Raw genomic sequence first — 23,000 nt, 5'->3', positions numbered from 1 at the left:
CATAGATGAAGAATGTTGGCATCTATTGTAGAGGACCACACAATTATTCTAAGGGTTTCCTCTACTAATTTGGCAAAGTTAAAGCAAGAGTAGCCTACTTCTACAATCCCTTCTTAAAATGTGTTACATGTGTAGTTAAACTTATCAAAAAGTAGTACTTAAAACTAAGTTTGCAATTGAGCCATAAGAACTGAACATCAGTTAGGTTCTCCCCAGATGCAGGGTTGACTCCTCTGACAAAAATCTAATTCAAAGCTCTTGAATAGCAAGGGTAAGCAGGATTCTCCAAGTATTATGTTGTGTGGCAGACTGACAACACACCTTACTGAATACAATTTTGAAGCTACAGTAGAACTTTTGTCAGATGCAAGTGACCCTATGAACAAGAAGTTGGTCACTTCTCATCCTCAGTAGTCAGTATACAAGTTTTACAGTATCTTAACTGTTTGAGAAACTTGAAGACTTGCAATTTTAGCCAGGAATACTACTGAGATTTCTGGAGAATGCTAATGCAGCATGACCACTCACAAAAAGTACATTCTGTAGCCCTAGTCATTTTATATACAGAATCTAGAATCAAACATAATTCATTCACGATTGCATCTGTTCATATGACAGATTTATTTTACATGGACCAAGTAAAAACATATTTAGATGACAAAGCAACCAGAAACACACGTCTGTAACACACCACAAGATTTGAAGCAGTGATCTAAATGTATGCAAAAGAACACTGAGCAGACAAGTAGTATTTAAGGTGATAATAGACATTCATCGAAAAAATATAGACAAGAGGAAATCCCAATCTTCAGATACAACAAATTGGCTATAATCCATGTACCACTTTGCACAGCCTAGCAGCAGAAGACAATGCTGAATGCAAGAGCAATAGATATGCTAGGTAAGAAGACGAAATTCAGAAGAAAAAAACCCTGCAGCCAGCAAGATGCTCATGCATATCAAAGCTCCTGATAGACCAGCACCCATGATTTGTCAGATTTTGAGTTGTTATATTCATGTCATATCATTCATCTAATGCTCCAGTTTTCTGCAGGTAAGCATACATCAACAATGCCATATTGGTGAGTACATCAAATTTTCAGACTCAGCTAACTATTAACTTTTACTATTACTGAGAGAGATCTCCACTAAAATCTAACATAACTTTCCCACCCATTACAGGATAATGAGCTATGTTGTGATCAAAACTCGTTAACTTTGGCCATAAATATATCAAAACACTTGTACAGTCACAATGTCATTATTGTTGTTAGATAAATATATCAAAGCACTCATACAGTCATAATGCCATTATTGTTGTTAAATTAGCTTAAAAAAATATTTAAAAGTCATTTGAAAACCGAGAAATAGCAATGAATTTAATAATATATAATAAAAACCTTATTTCATATAGTCATAACGTATTAATGTCAACATATTGTTAAAATTAGCTATAAAATCTCTTATAAGACTGTTATTAGAAAATTGAGAAATACTGGAGCAATAAATTTAATGAATTTTAAATAAAAAAAAAAAAACCTTACCTCTAAAGAAACTATCCTGTTTAACCTGTTTTGAAACTCTTCATTCCACACATTCCAGGCATTTCTGACTTCCTCCAACTCTGATTCAGGTATACTTGCATTCGCATCCAAAATCTCAAGCCATTCCTTCCAGGGAGACTTATGAGGATCCAAAAACTTAGCAACTTGAGGTAGCAGTACAGTTACATAGAACTTATCTACTACATTTTTTATCTCTTCAGAATTAACTAATATACGCATCTCTGGCCTTTTCTTATTCCCAGGCTGTTTCCTCAATCTAAAGTCATTTCCTCTCAAAACTAAAACTTCTGATGGAGCAAGAGGTAGGACAATTCTTGAGAACTTGTTGAGTGATAGCTTGAGAATATCTCTGGGGAACAATCCACGCTTAACTGCTATAGCAGTGCCAACCATTTTACGGATCTGACCAATTTACAAGCTTATAGTGTGACTGACCAAAGTACCAAACAACTAAAATGGAATCAAAATTGAACATATAACAAAGGAACCAAACCAATAAATTCATACCAATGAAGCCACTCACTCACACAGAAAGTATCTTAAAGAAAATTTCCTCAAACAAAGAACCAACAATCAAGTCCACATAATTCTCGATTTATAGGCATTAGGTTGGTCCTATGTTTCGAACACAAATGAAATTTCTCTTAAAGGTAGCCTAGTGCTATGATATGTAGATCAAATAATAGCATTAAATCATACTACCTCCGTTTTTTTTTAGTTGACACGTTTTGACTTTAGCACTATTCACACACTTCCCTCTGACCGTGTTTTGTGCTTTATACGTAATGAAAAATATAGTCATGCGGGATCTTGTTAGATTTGTCACGATATATATGTTCAAAATATCAACTTTTCATAATTTTTGCTTATCGGTAATTAAAGATATGAGTGGTTGAAATTGTGCATTGGCAAACATGACTAAAGAAACGTGTTAACTAAAAAGAAACGGAGGAAGTACCAAAGAAAATTACTATCTAGAAGGATTCTACTTAAAATTACAACATATATGTATTACTAAAGCAGCACACAGGACATCCATCCACCAATCCAGTCTAACCAATGAAAAAAAGTTGTGATCCAGTGGATAAATTTGCATGAAGTTGTACCTTTCCTTGAACCAGCAAACTTGTTAGTGTAGAATAAGCCCCAAAAATCAAGTCAATACATAACCATTACTTTAACTACATCTAGTCTACACAATCAACAAAAAATCAACGAGAAAAGATAGCTCTCTACCCAGTGGCAGATCCACGATTTTACGGGTTCTGGGTCACCGTCTCCCATCGACCACATACACATCAATAATTAATACATAAATATCCTAGAAGCTAATAAAAAAAAGTCACTCCAAAAATCTTAAATATCTTGTGGGAGAGTAGTAGGAGGATTTGTGCCGGATAATGACAAATAACCAATGAAATTACCAAAAAAAAATTTAAATGATGAGCTTTAACAAGTTACCCAGTGAAAACTAAGAAAGTAGGATTTGAGGGATGAAATTAATAAATAAAAAAAAATTTCAACAAGTTGCTTAGTAAGAACTGAGAACTAAGAAGGTACTTCCTCCATTTTTTTTAGTTGCAACACACCCCTTTGGCACGCATGTTAAGAAAGATATTAGACTAGGTAAACAAATAAATTAATTTACAAAATTTTAACACTTATAAGAAAAAAGGGATAAGTTGCTACGGTTTAAATTTCATAGCTTAATCATTCGTTTACCTAGTTTAATCACCTCATCGATAAGCGTGATAAAAGGTGTGTTGCAAGTATAAAAAAACAGAGGAAGTATAAAAAAAAAAAAAAAACTAATAAGGTAGAATTTGAGCCTTTGTAGGATTAAGTTAATTAATTAATTAATAAATAAATAATAAATTTTTTAAAAAAAAAACAAAGGAAATGTTGCTTGTGGGTATCGAAACCATGTTCATTGCTAAGAAATGTTAGGCCTCAACCACTAAACTAGTGAGCACATATGATTATTAATTGCAATGTTTAATATTTATAACCTCATTTTTTTTTTTGTTGGGTCACGTGACCCACCATGCGCAAGGGTGGGTCCGCCACTGTCTCTACCTAGTCACTGCATCACGCTACACAAATAAATCACATAGTTTGTCAATTGGAAATCAGAAGACCAATGAGCTAAATAAGCTACAGTATTTTTCCAAGTTTTTAACACTATAATATCTAACATTTGTAGCATGGTGCATGCTACAAGTAAAAGACAAATAATCAGAGCATGAAACTTAAGCGAAATACAGGCAGTTAATAGAGGCTTACTTGATGCAGCATGAAAGACTCCCCGCATATTGAGAGCTCCACAAAACCCATCTCAAGTGACCTTTCCAACTTGCCACAAGAACACTGAAATATCTTCCTCCAATGAGCAGAACTGAGCTTATCCGCCTCATCACGTTCATGAAGCCATCGAGCCTTAATAACTACTGTAGAATCATTCTTTTCTGACTCATCACCATGGCCATCTTCAGAGTCAAACAACGCATCAACATCACCGTCATCTGGCATATTAGTGATAAGTTCTTCATCACACAATGCATCTTCATTATCAACTGAGGACTGACAATCAGCATTGTTTTCCTCAACCTCCAAAAGGGGAGGCTTATCAGATACTTTATATCTTCTATTTGCAAGTCCTTTTAGTGGCTTTCGTCGATATTTAGACCTGGCTGTATAATTATGAAAAGGGTATTCTCCCTGCAAAATGCATATAAAAACAGTGAACTAACAGAGCTTGTGTAAATCAGCCAATAAAACCAGTAATACAATATACAGAAACCAAAAAGGCATTTAAAGTCCGCAACAAAGTAAATTTCTAAAAACCCATAGTAGCATGCATAAGGAATATAGGCAAGCAGAAATGCTTTAGAAATTGTGCATCACAGAGGATCTAAATGGAAAATCATGAGACATATTGGCACACCCATCCACTACCTCCACTCAAAGGTGTGAGGGATAAGCGTAATCATTAGATATTTTCTCTCTTGACCCATTTCCCATATTTTCAATTAAACTTTAAAAACTACTCCTTTACACAACATCACACACCCTGGTCAAAAGTGGGGGAAAGGGGAGTTGGAGTATGCCATTTGGGTTCAGACAAGAGAGGTAATTACAACGTACATATATTATAAAAGAATCTCAACAATAACAGAACCACTCCTACTCTGTTGAAAGTTGTAACCCCTTTTTTTGTCCTTATGTGAGTTGTCTAATATAGGAGAAGAGAAGTTAAAATAAAGGCTTTATAAGCTTTATAAGTTACTTCTATGACCATCTTTCAAAAAAAAAAAAAGTTACTCCTATGACCAAACGGGCAAACAGTTTAAAGGTGGAACTTCCTATAAGCTAGCAAGTGGAATAAACTTTCCTCTTTATTGGGTTGCCAGACCCATTTCACATTCTCAATAGGCTTAACGTACTTAACAATAAGAAAGAAATTATACATGGAAGAGCAGACCCATCATATTCACATGATAACTCATTACAAGGTAAATGTAGTTTATTCAAAATTTAACTTTTGGCTTCAACATGAGCCACAAATGCAAATGAAGAAATTGATTGTCATAGATTATAAAGAAATATGATACAAAGAGAGATACCTCGAAGATATTTAGAATTTCATTGAAGTCTTTTATATGATAGTCAATTTCAGCAGAAGAGGAGTCACTTGTTATTCCAATAACTTCAGCTGGAAGAAGGTAGGAATAACTTCGGACATGACATTCCCGTCGAGGATCAAAGCTCCTAACAAATGAGATTGAATTATGTTGAGAGAGATCTGTGTTGTCTAGTTTGACATGCATATGCACTTGCCTAGCAAGTTTTGCATACGTAAACACATGGATTTAAAAAACAATGAAAAAAAATATCTTTAATAGACACATCCCCTGTTTTCAACGGTTCCATGCCACAATTTACTACATCATGGGTGAGAAGGGAAATGGAGAAAGGGGAGGTAAGATGAAGGGTGGAAAGGACTGCCCTTGCATTTATCTTCCAAATGGTTTATTCAAAGGGGGAGGAAAATGAATCCCTCTGATTTCCTTCCCCATTAATATCTAAATAAGGGAAAATGGATTCATCAATTTCTTGTCCCTCCTTCCTCCCTCCACAGTCCACATTTCCTTGTCCAAATACACACAACTAAGGAAGAAACTTTAAGATTGAACGGCTATTCATCTTCAAAATGTTAAGACAAAGGGGAAAAAAGACTAGAATTGATGCTGCCCCATATATAGTGTTCAATAAAGATACACACTCTAAGGGTTTGTTCCATAGAAGTATTAATTGCATTGAAATTAGAACTAAATTGTTAGATGAGATGAACAAAAATCATACATATGATAAAAATTATGTAAAAAGGATGCAGAGTGATTGAGCCAAATATTTGATGCTATGAAGAACGGTGAAAAGGGAATGACAGTACCTTTGAGAAGGTAAAATACTAAACACTCTTATATCATCAGGGAGATGAGAGTTAACATGGTCTGCAAGAACGAGACCATTAGGGTCATTCATCCACGCATAATCAGGAATCTCCAATTTCAAAGATATCGTCGTGGCCAGTGAGTGAACCTAGAAACAACAATCAGCAAAAGGAACTTCAGATTATTCCAATATTGCATTGGGGAAGTGACATTAAAGCTGATACTAGGTTTCTAGCTTACTCCTTTATCAGTTCGGCTACTCCTCGCCCAGGCAATCTTATGTAAGTTACCATAATTGGTTTCATTGATGCCACCTACTTTGTAAAGAGCATTTTCCAAAGCTTCTTCAATGGCTACAATTGAGAAAATGCAGCAGTTCAGAAAGCTATATTTGACAGTTCTAGGCTTCTAGCAATTGCAGTGTAATTAACAAGCACACACTCATTCCACTGATCACGGGGCGTTCGTAGTGACTAACGAATCGAAATGACCCCAAAATTCCAACTAGGGGTGAAAGTAATACGGTTTCCAACCGCCCAACAATATTGCAACTAGTAACAACAGGTAGCAAACAAGCAATAAACTAAAGAAAAAGTCTTGAATCAAATTGTAATGGTTTCTACTCTAAACCCCTTAAACCAAATGCAGTGAGAGTGGATAAATTCCATAACAAGAAACACAATTAGAAAAACTTGAAACAAATTTTTTACTTATATATGTAGAACAAAAGGGAAATTAAGACACAAAACAAACTTACTGGGAATATTATCTTCTCGTTGCTTCTGCAAACCTAAATTAAACCCAGAACAAACAACAAAATTGAAACAAATTCAGAAAAAAAAAAAAAATGGATTAACTTTGAAGAATTAAAAAAAAGGGAATATGAGAGAGAAAAGGGTGAAATGACCTTTGTAGTTGGAACCAACATACCCAACTCGCATGACCACTTTCTTCTTCCGGAATGACTCCCATTTCGAAGGTGAAGCAATTAATTCATGAGTTTGAGAAATCTGGGGTTGAATGTGAGGTTCTTGGGTTTGAGTAGAAGCAGAAATTGAAGGTGATGATGAAGTAGCAGAGAAATGAGCAAGTAGATGAATATTATGGTTGGAGAGAGAGAAATTCCATGGATATGACAAGGGTTTAAGTCTGCCATTTCTCCATGAAGTTGTTAGTGGGAGACGCAGAGACCATACCGCCATTTTATGGTTTTGTAGTGATATCAAACAATAGCACTGCAAATGAAGTGTGAGGTACTATATCCAATACTCGTAGAAGACTAGAGGCTACATTTTCCGGCCCTTGTTTTGGATTTTGATGGCTCGAATCCTCCGGACCTTGTACAAAAGTTGACACGGTAGTAATTTAATTTGAATTTTGATATAAATTTAGCTTGATTAATATGATTAGGATTTTTTTAATGCGTTAAATAATTGATAGATTTGACATAGCAAAATAGGTTGGTTTATTGTTCAACTTTAGAAATCAAATTCAACATGACAATTGTTCACTAGTTAAGCTAATATTCACTATATATATTTAGTGTGGCCTGTAAGTTGTAGTTGTTTAAAAGTTATTTCTTAATTCAAAAGATTTGTTTTAATTTGTTGGGTTAAGATTAATGTGTATGCTTGATGAATGAACTTGTGTTATATGACTTGTAATTAGTAAGTTGGATTAGAGTTAGGTATAAGTGATTCAATTTAATAGCCTGTAATTTTAACATGAACTCAACATGACTCGATTTATTTCACGAGTTACCTTCAAGGCTCTAATGACACATCTACACTATGTGCATGCAGGTTGTACTTTTGAAAGTAGACTATCACATATGTTTGGGCTTCTATATTAGAATTGATGGATTATGAACAACTAGGTGTAGTGCAATTGTAAGTAAAAATTTATCATGAGTAAATAAGCCAAATAGGTGAGAACAATCGTAAATCAGAGAGAAGAGTTAGATACATTTTATATTGGAAGGGGATTCCACCAACCCATTAAAGCAAAATTTGGTTAATAATATAATGCGTGGTAATATATACGGAGTAACATAATCCGGTTATTCTCTTTCTTGTGTAACTGAGTTGATGAGTGTCAGGATAGAGTGTTAGAAATCAATAAGCCTTATAGATCTCTAGCTTAAGTTTTCTAGGCCTTAAAAGAGATTATTAAGTTTAGGTTAACCTAATGTTTGCTAGGAGAATATCATAATAATAATAATAATAATAATAATAATAATAATAATAATAATAATAATAAAAAGATCTTTAGAGAGTTAAGCGATAAATGAAATCGAAGCTCCTATCCATTGCCTTGGCTGTTGTTGTAGACATATGCCATCATATGTTTTAGAGCGTCCAAACCCCCAGAGACCCTCAAAAGTCAAAATACATAAAATATGTCGACTAATCCGTTTGTATCTATCTAGACTCGTTCGGTCATCACAAGCCCAAATCGACCTTTGTAACCAATAGACAAGAGTGTCATTCATATGCACACCTCTTTGACTCAACTATGTTGCATCGTGCTACAAGTCATTCTCATACTTGACTCGCAACTTGGTCATCCATAAATGAGAGTGAGCCGCTCGAATCCAGTGTCTAAACACTCGGTTTGTGACACAAAGGCAGATCTAAGTCCAAGTGACATTGCTACCACTGTTTCAAAGGGCATTTATCAAATTCTAAATCTATAACTCAGACGGGTTACACTAGAAGAACGATCCAAGCCCGAAAGATAGCAAAATGGGCTAATCCAATCTCCCTATCCACTCACCATTCCCACTCTCTCCTAATCAAAAACAAAACCAGCACGAAACGAACCCTTTCTCTCTCTCTCTCTCTCTCTCTCCCCTTTCCTCTTCTTCTCTCTCCTCTCACTCCATTATCATCTTCATCTCCACTGCAACTACTCCCACCATTTTTCTGGGTTTTTCTTCTTCCCTTAAACCCTCCATTAAAACCCTAAAAAACCCACAAAATCTACTCAATTTGGGAGAGAGAAAACACAGGAAAGAACAACCCCAACAACCATGAACACCACTCTTCCTCTTTCTTCATCCAAATCCCCTATTCTCTTCTCATCTTTTACTCCCCTTAATCAAACCCCTTCTCTCCTTCCTCCCAATTTCATCCGTATACCACTCACCCGTTTTCGCCTCTCTAAGCTCAGATGCTCTGCTTCTGACCAAACACCCACATCCGCACCCGTACCCGAACCCGGTAGCGGTATCAAGAGCTCTGAGGTGTTCGGGGGTCCAAGAGAGTTGTCGGGTATGCAATCATTGGCTGACAGTCTGTCACCGCCGGTGAGAATAGCCAGCTCGGTTCTGCTTGTTGCGGCTGCTTCAGCTGCCGGTTTTGGATTAGGGTCTAAAATTGGGGGTTCGAGGAATGTGGCTATTGGTGCTGCGGTTGCGCTTGGTGCTGCCGGTGGCGCCGCGGCTTATAGTTTGAATTCTTGTGTTCCTGAGGTTGCTGCTACCAATTTGCATAACTATGTTGCGCAATGTGATGACCCGCTTTCTTTGAGCAAGGATGAAATCCTGGCCATTGCTAATAAGTAATAATAATTATTGTTATTGATTTATGTTACAATTTGGAATTTTTATTGTTGTTGTTTTTGTTGAGAAATGAGGCGGGGATTTTTGAAGTGGTGTTGTGAATTTGTGTTTTCAGGTATGGTGTTAGCAAGCAAGATGAATCTTTTAATGCTGAGCTTTGTGACTTGTACCTTAGGTGAGTACAAATTAGTCCAATTGTTTTTACTTCCATGTTTTAGAACTTAATTATGATTGTTCTATTGTGGGCATATGAATGAAAATGGTTTAAGTTATTTTACTATGTTTCTTTGTGGTTTGAGTTGATGTTTGTTGCATTGCCTAAAATAGTAATTGGACTATGTTTGAGTTTCTAATGATATTGTGATTTTGAATGTATGAGAAAAACAAGCTGGATAACTATTAGGAAAAGTCATGTTTAACCTGTAAATGTGATGAATTGTGACAATGTGACAAGACAAACAAATTATCTAGTATGGAGTACCACAAAGGAATCCTGCATATCTTGCGTAGTTGCTGCTATTTCCACAATAGTTTGTGCAAAGATGTTATTTCCCTCATTCTTGAGTTTGTATTCAATTGGTTGTATAGCTTTCTTTTGTCGGTGCTTCCTGCTGGAAATGAAGATCTCAAGGGTACTGAAGTCGAAACTATTGTTAAGTTCAAAAATGCTCTTGGCATCGATGATCCTGATGCTGCTAACATGCATATTGAGGTATTTGTGGTGTTAGTTTATCAAATTTTGTCGTAGTCGTTATTGTCAACAATTACGGACATTACTGTGATTCTTCTGGCTACAGCTTGCCAGGCGGTTTGTCAGACAGAGGCTTGAAACTGGGGATCGTGAGGGTGACATTGAGCAGCGTCGGGTAAGATTTTTATGTTCATGTTGCTCCACCACTTGCTATTTTATTTATTTATTTTTAGATGGTAATACTACTATGGACTTATGGAGATATGTAGCTTGACCAATATCAGTGAGTTTCAGCGCAGGCATTTCAGAAGCTAGTGTATGTTTCAACTCTTGTTTTTGGGGAGGCCTCTGCATTTCTTCTACCCTGGAAGCGTGTATTTAAAGTGACTGATTCCCAGGTAAATGTTTGCATATCAGCATCTTGTTCTATAGCAAATCTGGCAGAAAATGTACCCTATCTCTGGTGTGACTCTGTATCCATCCTTAGTCATCTATTGAAATACTCACCCCATCTAATAGGCCTATTTATACTTTGGATCCATAAGGCCAAATTTGGCAACAAAAGTCGAATTTGGCCTCTTAGCTTGAAAACTTTGAATTGGTGGTAGTTATGGGTATTAAAGGGAAATTTCATATTGTGTTGTCCTGTCAGGTTGAGGTTGCTGTTCGTGACAATGCTCAAAGGCTGTATGCTCAGAGACTGAAATCAATTAGCAGAGGTTAGCGTCTACGTTGAGTACACTTTGTGGTGATTTATTAGCTTCGTAAGAGAACTGATTCCTGTCAAGATAGATTTAAAAAACATATTGATTTATTTATAGTTTGGTGTAAAGTAGATATGGCATTGACCTTATTACCTTATTTCTTGCCTTTTGTTAATGTAGTATATTAATTAGCATTGATTCATGATTTCTCAGTGATTTTCTTGTGGCTTATTATGTGTTTTTCAGATCTGGATATGAAGCAGCTTGTTAATCTGAGAGAAGCTCAACTTTCGTATCGTTTGTCTGATGAGGTATCTCCTTTGTGAAATTGTATCAGAGATGGCGAATTTCAGTTGAAAGATTATAGTTTTTTTATATTGTTGGATCTACTTCTTACAGTTGGCCGAGGAGATGTTTAAGGAACATACAAGAAAACTAGTAGAAGAATGCATTTCAAGAGCTGTTGACATTCTGAAGTCCCGTAATAGAGCAGGGTATGGTTGATGTTGCTATCTTCATATTCTAGAAACTCACTGATATAGTTAATTTGCTTTTGCATTGAGTAAAAAAAAAAAAAAAAAAAATCATGCTTTGGGTTAAGACTTATGGGTCTTTTTATTGTTTTAGTTTTGGGGAAAAATCAGGTGTTTGCCATTTTTTATTCACATATTTCTCTGACACCTATGTTTGACAGGGGAGCTATTGAGGTTGTAAATGAGCTGAATAGAGTACTTGCTTTTAATGATAAACTTGTCTCATTAAGAAACCATCCAGATGCTGGTAATTTTGCCCGAGGCATCGGGCCAATTTCCTTATTAGGTAATAATACTGATGTCCTTTTTTGTGGTGGTTCTTGCGTTTGTAAGATTTTTTCTGTTCATGAGATAACTGGTACACTAGTATAATACAGCATTCTGTATAATTTGTCAGATGGTGAGTTTGACAGTGACAGGAGGATTGATGACTTGAAGCTTCTCTACAGAGCATATATTACTGATTCTTTATCAAGTGGCCGCATGGAAGACAATCAATCAATCAATCAATCAATCAATCAAAGCCGCATGGAAGACAGCAAGGTGATAATTTATTATTTTATTTTGTTTTAAAAAAAAATTATTAGTGATTCTCTTTAACTCTTTAAGCCATTGGCCTTCTGGTAACCTCTACTTAAAGTTGAAGGTGAACATTTATAGCTGTTCTGCCTTTTTGGCTGGGGTGATTCATTCTCGATGTTGAGACACATTCATTATTACGAGTCTATGAATCTATGATATGATTAGTTTGTGAGCCAGTGAATATGTATATTTTCTTTGTTGCTCGAGACAGAGTATTATGGACAACTATCTCTTGAGGACATGCTTAGGTTTGGCCTCAATGGAAATATGAATGTAGAATTGTGGAGCACTTGAAAACACATCCTCATGTACAAAGAACTATAAAAATACCATTAAAGTCATTCAAAGTGATGAAGTGATCGTACCATTCAAAGATTTCAAACCTTCCTTTCTAGTGCCATATCATTTCCTATATGTCTGGAGAAAGGTACAATTGACAGAATTATCAAATGCTCCCTTTGTTCTAACTTTGCTAACTTCCAATTTATGAGCCTGTATCTTCTATGATCGGGAAACATATTTTCACTCTTCCTATTCCATTTTATTTTCAAATCTACTGGTGTCAATGACATATTCTGGCGCAGTAGCGAAGATAAATTACCAGACCTTCCATAGGTCTTATGCGGTTTAGCTACAATAATATTATATGCTAGTCTTCACTTATATTCTCTTTTCCATTTGTAGCTTGCTGCATTGAACCAGTTAAAGAACATATTTGGTCTTGGAAAACGTGAAGCAGAAAGTATTATGATGGATGTGACCTCGAAGGTTTATCGCAAGCTACTGTCTCAAGCGTTTTCTAGTGGTGATTTGGATGCAGCTGAAAGCAAAGCGAATTACCTTCAGAATTTGTGTGACCAGCTGCGGTTTGACCCTGAGAAGGCGAGTGAGATCCATGCAGGTACTGTTCCCTTCTGCTTGGTTGGCAGATTATGGTGCTTGTTGCCGAATGAGTAAATTTTCTCCCTGCGGGGTTGTAACTTTTTAGTCTGAAGAGCAATTAAGTGAGAACCTTTTTTTAGGTTGAATCATTTTGCAGAGTTGTTGATTTACTTTCTAGATAGACAATGCAACAAGAGAATGCACCTTTTGTATTTTGTGTTATTTGATTTTGGGAAATTCTTGTGTATGACTGAATGGGGGTAAGGTTGCTTAAACTTTGTCAAAATTTGGATCTGCATTATATATTTTTTATTCCTCTGTGAATCTATAGCTCGCTTACATGCTCTGGTGTACCGTTTGTTATTTGTCTTTTCTTATAGAAATATATCGACAGAAGCTACAGCAATGCTTAGCTGATGGAGAGTTGAGTGAGGAGGATGTCAAAGCTTTACTACGCGTACGGGTCATGCTGTGTGTGCCCCAAAAAATTGTTGAAGCTGCTCATGCTGATATTTGTGGCAGTTTGTTTGAGAAGGTAAGAATATGAAGTCTTCTCCCTCTTCCTCTTTGGGTCTCATCTGTTTTTCCTATCCTCCACTTTGATTATATGCTATATTGCATTGTTGTATTTGTGTATTTGTATTTTATTAGATTGTGCTGTTCTGATGAAAACCTTGTTGATGAAGCATTGAGATTTCAGCATTGGCTAACTTGTAACTGTGTGATATTTGAGCCTCCTTCCAACTACCCCCTTCTGGTCCTTCCTCGCGGAAGGATGTTATCTTTGTATATTTGGTCAATTGCCCACCTCCTCTGGCTGTGTATAGATGCTTAATGGAGGTTGATAATTCATGTCTGTTTGGGTTCTTGAGCTTCTGAAATTTTACTATTTGAAATTTGAGAAGTGTCTTTTGCTTACTGGCGATACTGCTTTAGTGTTTGTATGGTTTGCGGCCAGCAAAGCAAAGTGCATTTTTATGTCCTGTTCTACTTCCTTGTGGTGTTAATATCGGTTTCACGTTGCGTCAAGTTGAAGTGTTCTCTTGATTTCAGGTTGTGAAGGATGCAATTGCTTCCGGTGTTGACGGATATGATGCGGATGTTAAAGAAAATGTGAGGAAAGCAGCACATGGTTTGCGCTTGACTAGGGAAGCTGCAATGTCAATTGCTAGTAAGGCGGTGAGTGTCCTCTTCCCATGCTGAATCATTTTTATCATTTATTGGTTTTTTTAAAGACAATCTCAATAGCTTTCTTCCGCTGAATAGCCAAGGTCTAAATAGGCCTTCATTGTGGGATCCCAACCTGACTGAAGTTATGCGGGAGAGATCATGACACCTGATGATTCACTAATTCATATTTCCTTGTCTTTTGTCATGCAGGTCCGCAGAATATTCATTAACTACATTAAACAGGCAAGGGCAGCTGGAAGTCGCACTGAATCTGCAAAAATACTTAAGAAGATGATCGCATTCAACACCTTGGTGGTCACTGAATTAGTTGCTGATATTAAAGGGGAATCAACTGATGTTCCAACAGAAGAACCTGTTAAAGAGGAAGAGGAGAAATTTGAAGATGAGGAAGAATGGGAGTCACTCCAGACATTAAGAAAATCAAGACCTACTAAGGAACTTGAGGCCAAAATTGGGAAACCTGGGCAGACAGAGATTACTGTTAAAGATGACCTTCCAGAGAGGGAGAGGGCTGACCTGTACAAGACATACTTGTTATACTGCATAACTGGCGAAGTAACCAAGATTCCATTTGGTGCACAAATCACCACGAAGAAGGACAACACAGAATACCTCTATCTGAATCAGCTTGGTGATATTCTTGGTCTTACACGTAAGGAGATTGTTGAGGTTCATAGAGGTATGGCTGAGCAAGCTTTTAGACAGCAAGCAGAGGTCATTCTGGCTGATGGGCAGTTGACTAAGGCTAGGATGGAGCAACTGGATGAGGTTCAGAAGCAAGTTGGCTTGCCACCAGAGTATGCTCAAAAGGTGAGAGAGAACATTATAAATTCAAAAATGGCTGCTGCCATAGAAACAGCTATTGGCCAAGGAAGGCTCAGCATAAAACAAATTAGAGAACTCAAGGAAGCTGGTGTAAATATTGACAACATGATAGCAGTGAGTTTACGGGAGAATCTCTTCAAGAAGTCTGTGGATGAGATATTTTCTTCTGGTACTGGAGAATTTGATGATGAGGAAGTCTATGAAAAGATTCCCGCCGACTTGAAAATTAACCCAGAGAAGGCTAAAGGAGTTGTCCACGAACTTGCTCGTAGTAGATTAGCTAACTCATTGGTTCAAGCTGTAGCTTTACTAAGACAGAGAAACCGCAGCGGGGTGGTATGCTTCTGATGACAGCTGCGCACTTTTATTTTTTTTTGTTGTCTTTTGTGAGTGGGTTCTTTTAGTCTGATATTTTGCCTCAATTTTGCAGATCTCCACTCTTAATGATCTGCTAGCTTGTGACAAGGCTGTGACAGCTGAGCCCTTATCATGGGAAGTGCCAGAGGAACTAGCGGATCTTTTTGCTATTTATGCCAAGAGCAATGCAGCACCTGAGAAGATCTCGTGTCTACAGTATCTGCTAGGAATCAGTGACTCTGCGGCAGCTTCTCTGAGAGAGATGGAGGACAGACTACCTAGTTCTAGTGCTGAAGCTGAGGAATTTGTCTTTTGAAGACGAAAAGTTACGTCATAGTTTAGTGCAGAGGAATGAGGAATGTCTATTAGTGAATACTCGTATAGGGTTATCAACAAAATAGTTTGATTTTGCTTCGTTTTATGTTTCTAGTACGGCTTATATCTCAAAAGAGATGGATACCTAAGTTTGTATCTCTCTCTCTCTTTTCTTTTTTCCTCCACTCTTGGTATTGGGGAGCTTTTTGAAGCCTCCTAGTATTTTTTTTTTGTATGGTAAATATTTTTTGCTATTGATGGAATCACCCTTGATTAATGAGAAATTTTGGTTTCTGATTACACTTGTGATCTTCAGTTACAGAGTAAATGAAAAGGGAAATCTACACCATGTATTTTAATTTTGTTCTATTAACAAAATTAATTAGATTGGGAGGTAGACTTTTTTCAATGCTTTGCCATAGCACATAGAGCCAACTCTAATAATGTGCTTGTAATTAAATTTTGTAAAGGTTCATATGGATGTTTTCGGTAGATTTCTGAGCTTCTCTTGATTAACATGTGATCTGCTGTGCTATTTCGGTGCTGCAGGACTCTGACAACCGCGCAATCCATCTCTGTTGCGCTCTAAACAACCTCACAGCTATAAATGGATGAGCTTTACTCAAGTGGTCTTTTAACTGAAGATCTCATGTTCTCTGTCCACAATAATGACAAGAGAACTAGCTGTTTTGGGAAGGAACTTGAGTCACCATAGAACTCCCACAGCAAATGGTCCTTGGTAAACATACAGAGAATGTTCTGAAGTTAGGGGGATTTGCAAAAAGGAGCTCTGAGGCTCTGACCTTTGCCACAGTTGACAAACTTAACCAGATTCCCCACTCCAACGACGTTCACACACCACTAAGTGTCTAATCTAACCATAATGTCAAACACTAAGCATTTCTCAATAGAAATAATAGTGCAATCCAAGTGTCTAATCTAACCATAATGTCAAACACTGAGCATTAATCAATAAAAATAATTGTGTCATCTAACTTTTCATGGTCGCCAGTTTTGTTCAGTTGAACTCTGTATTTATTGACCATGAACGTTGATTGAAAGGTGGAAAAAAAAAATCTGGGTAATTAAGTAATCCTATAAGTAGGAAGCCAGACTTGAGGATATCTTATAACAGAGAAACAAGTTATATACATTGCTCTCTCCTCTCTTTGATTGCAATGGTTATTTCTATCAATATGACAAAGCTTAGAATCTTGCTGAGTTTGTTTCTATTAGGGACTGTTCAAGCACAGCTTTCAGCCAATTATTATGTGAAGACATGCCCAAAAGCTCTCTCCACAATCAAATCTGCAGTGCATAAAGCAATAGCTGCAGAACATCGTATGGGGGCATCTTTGCTTCGTCTTCACTTCCACGACTGCTTTGTTAATGCATGTTGACACTCCCTCTTTCTGCTCCCAAAAAGCCTTAAAAATGTGCATGAAAGTGTATTAATGGCTAATAACTGACTTAATTTTATATGCTTTATGCTTGTGTAGGGATGTGATGCATCTGTTCTTCTAAATGATACCTCAACGTTCACAGGGGAGCAAACTGCAGGTGCCAATGCAGGATCGCTGAGGGGTTTCACTACGATTGACAGTATAAAGTCTCAAGTTGAGAGTGTTTGCCCTGGTGTAGTTTCTTGTGCTGATATTCTAGCTGTAGCTGCAAGGGATTCAGTAGTTGTAGTAAGTAGAATTTAAATATATTTTGCATAAAGTGCACCCAAGAATTTCCTTTGCTTACACATTATACTCGGCAAAAATGTCAGGAACCAAGATACGAGGCAGTGTTAAACCTAATGCTTTATTTCAATGAACACAGAAACTAAAAAGCTTTATATCAGCTAGCTTTTGTCTATCAGACTGAGCCTTTTGTGTTTTATCATCTGCAGTTGGGTGGTCCAAATTGGAACGTGCTGCTGGGCCGGCGAGACTCTACTACAGCAAGTTTAAGCACTGCAAATGCTGACATTCCATCCCCAAATATGGACCTCAGTGGCCTTCTATCTTCCTTTTCAAAGAAAGGATTGACAGCCAAAGAAATGGTGGCTCTAGCAGGTGAGTGATCCTTCTGGCTTTCCTTAAGTGCATTGAGGAGAGTATTGTGATTATTTAGTGATTAAATGTGTGTTAAGCCCTCAACGCTGACCATGAGACGCGCTATAGTAGCTTTGTATCGGAATGGAAAATGAAAATTGTATCATCTTGCAGGAGCACATACAATAGGGCAAGCCAGGTGTGTAGTATTCCGTAATAGAGTTTACAACGAGAGCAACATTGATGCATCATTTGTTAGTTCAGTGAAATCCAACTGCCCAAACACCGGGGGAGACGACAATCTTACCCCCCTCGATTCTAATACTCCTGTCGAGTTTGACAATGGGTATTTCAAAGATCTGGTGAACAACAAAGGTCTGATGCACTCGGATCAACAACTGTTCAACAACGGATCCACTGATTCGCAGGTCACTTCTTATACCAAAAATCCATCTTCCTTTTATAGGGATTTCGCAAGGGCTATGGTAAAAATGGGAAACCTGAGTCCCCTGACCGGCACAACAGGAGAGATTAGAACCAATTGCTGGAAAGCCAACTAAACCTTAAGGCTGAATATGATCGTTAATCACTCTGTACTCTTCGTTACTATACTAATCGTGCACGAAATTTACTTCGAAGATGATCGCTGTAAACTTTTAGCAATCAAATAATTCGTAAGCATGTACTCCTTTTTCCAAAGTTACAATGTAATTTTGGGAATGTTGGCTGAAATTACCAATGTAATATTGTTACTGTATTATCTAAATATGTCCAAAACAAATCTTAAGTTGCATTTATAGTTAATATTATTCAATGCAATACACATTCGATGAACAATCGGTTGTATACAATACACCTGTCGTATACAAGACCTACTCGTAACTTAAAAATCCAACCGCTTGACGGATTAATAATTACAAAAAGAATAAATCATAGTTAAAGCCTTCAAGCTTGATGAATGTTGCGAATAGCAGTGGCAATACTTTTACAATCATATTCCATCACCTTAATCCAATTCTCAAAGTCACCAATTTCCTACAAACACAACAAAATCAACCAAAGGGTAAGAAATAATTTTATAATTTAAGGTTATAATTTGAAGAATAATCAGACCTTAATTGCAGTATTAAGGGATCGAGAAGCAGCAAGCCATTGGTGAGTCTGCTTCTGAAACCGATTAACCGTAGTAGTTAAAGCTCGAATTTCGAGCTCGATTTGCTTTTGATGGAGGAACGATTCTTGAACTCCGCCATTAACAGCATCAACCAAAAGCTCTGATACTCGAACACCTGCTTTCGTCGCTTCCTTCTTCGCTTTCTCTAATCAACAAACTAATCGATTCAAATTACATGATTTCTGCAACTAATTTGAGAAAATGATTTGAAACAATGGAGGAGAGAGAAAGAGACCAGTTTGATGGCGGAGAGAAGAGGCGGAGATTTGGTGTTGATGAAGTAAGTTGAGTAAGGAAGCTTCGAGACCGGTGGCGGCGCCGTCAATGGCGGTTGTGGAGTCAGATGTTATCGGCGGATTTCGTGGTGGGATTGACATCGGGAAATCTTGAGTAGTTTTTCTCCGCCGTGAGAGAAACTTGCTGTTGTGTGAAGAATTTTTTATTTTTTACCAAGTATTTTTCTGTTTAATGGATTATGAATTCATTATTTGGTAAGTCCATTAATTTTGGGCCCTTATTTCATTGGGCTGGTAATAATGTTGCATTGAGTCATTCACTATGAATTCATTATTTGGTAATTGGTATGCCTAGATGAGTAGATTCTATAATTTTTAGGGCCAAATCTGTTATTGCTTCCAATAGAAATAAGTTTAGATTACTCTTGGAAAAGTTAAGGAAAATACTACAATTATGAAGTAGTGGTAGTACGATTTTACGAGTATGGAGTAATTAAGTTTTGATTAGGATTTTTCAAGGAAAACGATCATAATCTGAATTATTATAACAGTCTGTTAATACATCTAAAATATTTGTATGGAGTAGAATATAAGATGTAATACAAGTAGATGGTTTGGAACTACTACCACATTCATTACTTGTGAAATTCTTACAAGTAATGTAAGCTTTGAAATTCTTTTTGCCACCTACCTTTTTTGAGTAGCATATGTGTAAATCTTTAGTGTGTAGCAATCTAACATCAAATGTTGTCTTAATGTAATATAGATCCTACCATAAACCGCATATCCATTCCTTAAATTATATTTTTAAAAAAATCAGTAATTGTCAACTATCCCTTCAAACAAGCTAAGCCTCCCCTTATGTTTAAAAGGCAAGAAAGGGAAATTAATTGATCTAATTCTTACTATTAAAAGTCTAATAAATAGTACTCCGTATATAGTATTCCATCAGATATAATCATTTGTTGTTTATGTTTGAACTATGCATATGCCCTTAATGAGTAACGGAACCTCAACTCTATTTGTTACCTCCTTCATCGTCTATCTCTTTCACGAATAAAAAAAAATAAAAAAATAAAAAAAACGACAATATTCATTCAAAAGAGAGCCGTCACGCAAGCATGAATATTCCATGAACTTCCCTTATTAGCTTTCAAGTATTGTCTGCGCTTATATTTGAATTGAAATCTTTATATTGAACCCACAGTACATATAAATATATAATCATGTTAGACTAGATAAATTCATTCTCACGTGTTCTTGGTTAATAATGATAATAATACTCGTAATAATATTCGATTATATGCAAATTGTTTAAGCATATGATAATTAAGACGACATCAAGTACTATTCTCTATTCAAGCATAGTGTGCTGCACTACAAATTTGCAACCTTTTTTGCATTGTTTAGCTCGGAACTTAGCTGCTGCCAACTGTCGTACATTATAAAGTTGCATTAACTTTTTGACTATCATCTTATTTCTATTACATTCCACGCCTAACCCTTCAATTCGTCGACTATTCCCATCATATTAATTCAATGTCCTTCTTATTGCTCCGCATGCATGCATCATTGCATGGCACGTAATATTTGAATTAACATTAGCTAACAAAGTACTAATTTTGCTATTTTGAGTTTGATCAGTAGAATCATAAATTCGGAATTTCACCGATAAGTGTTACGATGTTGTATGATGAAGTACAAGCTAAGTGTGTGGTATATATAACGGTATTAGACTTTATAAATTTATTGACCGTTAAAGGACCAATTTAACCAAAAGTTTAATTTCATGATTGAGTTCCAGGAATATCTTTTATACTCTGTCACACCTTCATACGAGAGCCCGTTAGGCTTAAAGTGTGGATGCAACATAGACCTTCCTCATACCCTGCGCTTAACTCGTGACCTTTGTGTCACGCTATCTCTTGATACTATGTTAAAGGGTCAATTCAACTAAAAACTTAAGCTCATGGTTGAGGCCCAGAATATGTTTTATAATCTATCATTGACGACTCTCTTAAACAATAAAAAATGTATTTAAATTGACTAATGTATCCTGTTATTGGACTAAATGTGTATTATGTATTTGTTATTACGCACCTAGCTTGATGATATAATTGTAATGATCAAATTCATGAGCTAGTAACAGTCTTTTGTAGCAGAATTTTCAAACAAGATAGATGTAGATTGGTGCACCAATTATTAGATGCTAGACGTTGGAGGATAAGAATTAAACTGATAGGATCTAAACTATGGGTGCTAAGCACCAATTATCCACTTAAAATTATATAGTCAACCATTAGGTTTGGACGAGGACATAATCACTTGGATTGTATGTTTGAATTAAAAATATTACTACAATTAATATATAACTAGTGTGAAAAGAATAATTCGCATGTAGTTCAGGTCTTAAGCCTTGAGGAGGTGCTAATTACTTCCACATAAATCCTGTGGACTTAATAAATTACAAATTGGTTGTACAGTTAAATTTTAATCGGCTTACATCTAAGTGCGTGTAACGCACACATCATATATTTTTATCTTCGAAATTAAAAGTCGTCACATATACACTATATTATTCTTGATGTTTGGAAAAACATGTGACACCGAAATTAAAGCAAATATATATACTTCGTATAAATAATAAGAAGGTTATACACAATATCATAGGAAACAAGTCGCATAATCAAGTCGATCAGTTTCTTGATTACGGGGGCTTGATGAGAGTCTTAAGACTATACACGACGGAACATTAGTAATCACGGGTCATAATAAAGATTAAAATGGAAATAATGAAAAATTATCTTTAGCGGGCTTTCCATCTTCGTGGAAGAAGGCAAACAAGGAATGCCAATTTGGAGGGGATCGGACTTTTACTGTAAATTTTTGAACCCCTTTTAATCTTTACATTCAAAATTTCAAAAGTTTAGAGTTATTCTTCAAAAGAACAATTATTTTAACGAAGATATTGTCCGGTTGTTGGCCTGCTTAATCTTCTTTATTGCCACAAATGCAAAGATATAATTGGTCGGCTGATATATATTCTCAAACTAATTTAATCATATTGATTCAAGTAGAATGTCAAACATTAAATTCTTTAATACGTGCGTAAAAGTAAAATTGTAAAAATTAAAGATAAGATGAAAAGCAAATCATACAACATAGTACAGCTAAAGTCAATTGGTAATCAAACATGCATGTTTTTATTAGAGAGTCAAATATTTTTTGTTACGACATCTTTATCAATAATGATCTAAAGCAGAGCAGCCTCAACAAATTTGTATATGAAGGTTTTGTTAGTGGACCCCATTTCTTTGAAAATGTTTCATATAAACACTTGATTATTCTTGCTAAATTTTCTTTAGTAGCATGCTACTACGTAATAATATAAGATTACATATATGATTAATATACGGCTATATGCATATATTGAGCCGAACGAGATCAACTACATACTAACTAATAACATTTCAATACCTAGTAAAATGAACACCTGGTAATTAAATGATGAGTTTCTCAAAGTATTGGATTTATATATCCTCTACAAGTCCACGTACACGACATGTAGTATATTTTATTAAAGTCTAACTAGGAAGTAAATTTGTTTCTTTTTTTCCGATGATCATATAATTATCTGTGTAAATCAAAATGCCAAATCAGTAACGAACTAACATCTCTTTTGCGTGCTTAAACGAAATCGAGACTTATAAGAATGGAGGCCGTCATGAGCAGTCATAGTAGATAATTTCATGCATGGAACTTTCAATGAACATGCACAGCAGTAGGTAAAACCAGGTGGTCCAAAGTGCCATAATTCTAAGATCCTAGTATTTTCGTCTCTATAAATACACCCACCTTATCTACTCTTTTTTGGTGTACTAGCTCATCTT

The 23,000-nt window shown here is 36.1% G+C and overlaps 4 protein-coding genes across 4 annotated transcripts; 2 read left to right on the top strand and 2 right to left on the bottom strand.

Annotated features, from left to right (window-relative positions):
* Nucleotides 1-555: 555 nt before the first annotated feature.
* On the bottom strand, nt 556-7,322 carry LOC145569960 (putative tRNA pseudouridine synthase). The gene is made up of 8 exons (XM_081628930.1): nt 6,924-7,322; nt 6,774-6,806; nt 6,257-6,369; nt 6,016-6,164; nt 5,189-5,333; nt 3,849-4,283; nt 1,545-1,967; nt 556-1,048 (listed from the first exon to the last, which is right to left on the bottom strand). The coding sequence occupies exons 1-8, from the start codon at nt 7,216-7,218 to the stop codon at nt 1,025-1,027; spliced, it is 1,617 nt and encodes a 538-aa protein (XP_081485056.1). The 5' UTR covers nt 7,219-7,322; the 3' UTR covers nt 556-1,024.
* A 1,471-nt stretch (nt 7,323-8,793) lies between these two features.
* LOC145569959 (protein TIC110, chloroplastic-like) lies at nt 8,794-15,960 on the top strand. Its single transcript, XM_081628929.1, has 15 exons — nt 8,794-9,577; nt 9,694-9,753; nt 10,167-10,290; nt 10,376-10,444; nt 10,569-10,667; nt 10,922-10,988; nt 11,220-11,284; nt 11,373-11,467; nt 11,668-11,792; nt 11,904-12,049; nt 12,773-12,989; nt 13,351-13,505; nt 14,024-14,149; nt 14,351-15,322; nt 15,417-15,960. The coding sequence occupies exons 1-15, from the start codon at nt 9,048-9,050 to the stop codon at nt 15,657-15,659; spliced, it is 3,093 nt and encodes a 1,030-aa protein (XP_081485055.1). The 5' UTR covers nt 8,794-9,047; the 3' UTR covers nt 15,660-15,960.
* Nucleotides 15,961-16,821: 861 nt separating this feature from the next.
* LOC145571513 (cationic peroxidase 1-like) lies at nt 16,822-18,350 on the top strand. Its single transcript, XM_081630547.1, has 4 exons — nt 16,822-17,049; nt 17,158-17,349; nt 17,556-17,721; nt 17,875-18,350. Exons 1-4 carry the CDS (start codon nt 16,837-16,839, stop codon nt 18,258-18,260), a joined length of 957 nt encoding a protein of 318 aa, XP_081486673.1. The 5' UTR covers nt 16,822-16,836; the 3' UTR covers nt 18,261-18,350.
* A 133-nt stretch (nt 18,351-18,483) lies between these two features.
* LOC145571512 (biogenesis of lysosome-related organelles complex 1 subunit 1-like) lies at nt 18,484-19,403 on the bottom strand. Its single transcript, XM_081630546.1, has 3 exons — nt 19,110-19,403; nt 18,814-19,019; nt 18,484-18,735 (listed from the first exon to the last, which is right to left on the bottom strand). Exons 1-3 carry the CDS (start codon nt 19,249-19,251, stop codon nt 18,646-18,648), a joined length of 438 nt encoding a protein of 145 aa, XP_081486672.1. The 5' UTR covers nt 19,252-19,403; the 3' UTR covers nt 18,484-18,645.
* Between the last annotated feature and the right edge of the window lie 3,597 nt (nt 19,404-23,000).

The sequence above is a fragment of the Chenopodium album genome, chromosome 12 (assembly GCF_948465745.1).
Source record: "Chenopodium album chromosome 12, dcCheAlbu1.1, whole genome shotgun sequence".
In the NCBI taxonomy this organism is placed as follows: Eukaryota; Viridiplantae; Streptophyta; class Magnoliopsida; order Caryophyllales; family Amaranthaceae; genus Chenopodium; species Chenopodium album.
The sequence above is the reverse complement of the archived record's forward strand: the minus strand, read 5'-3'. Positions and strand labels throughout refer to the sequence as shown.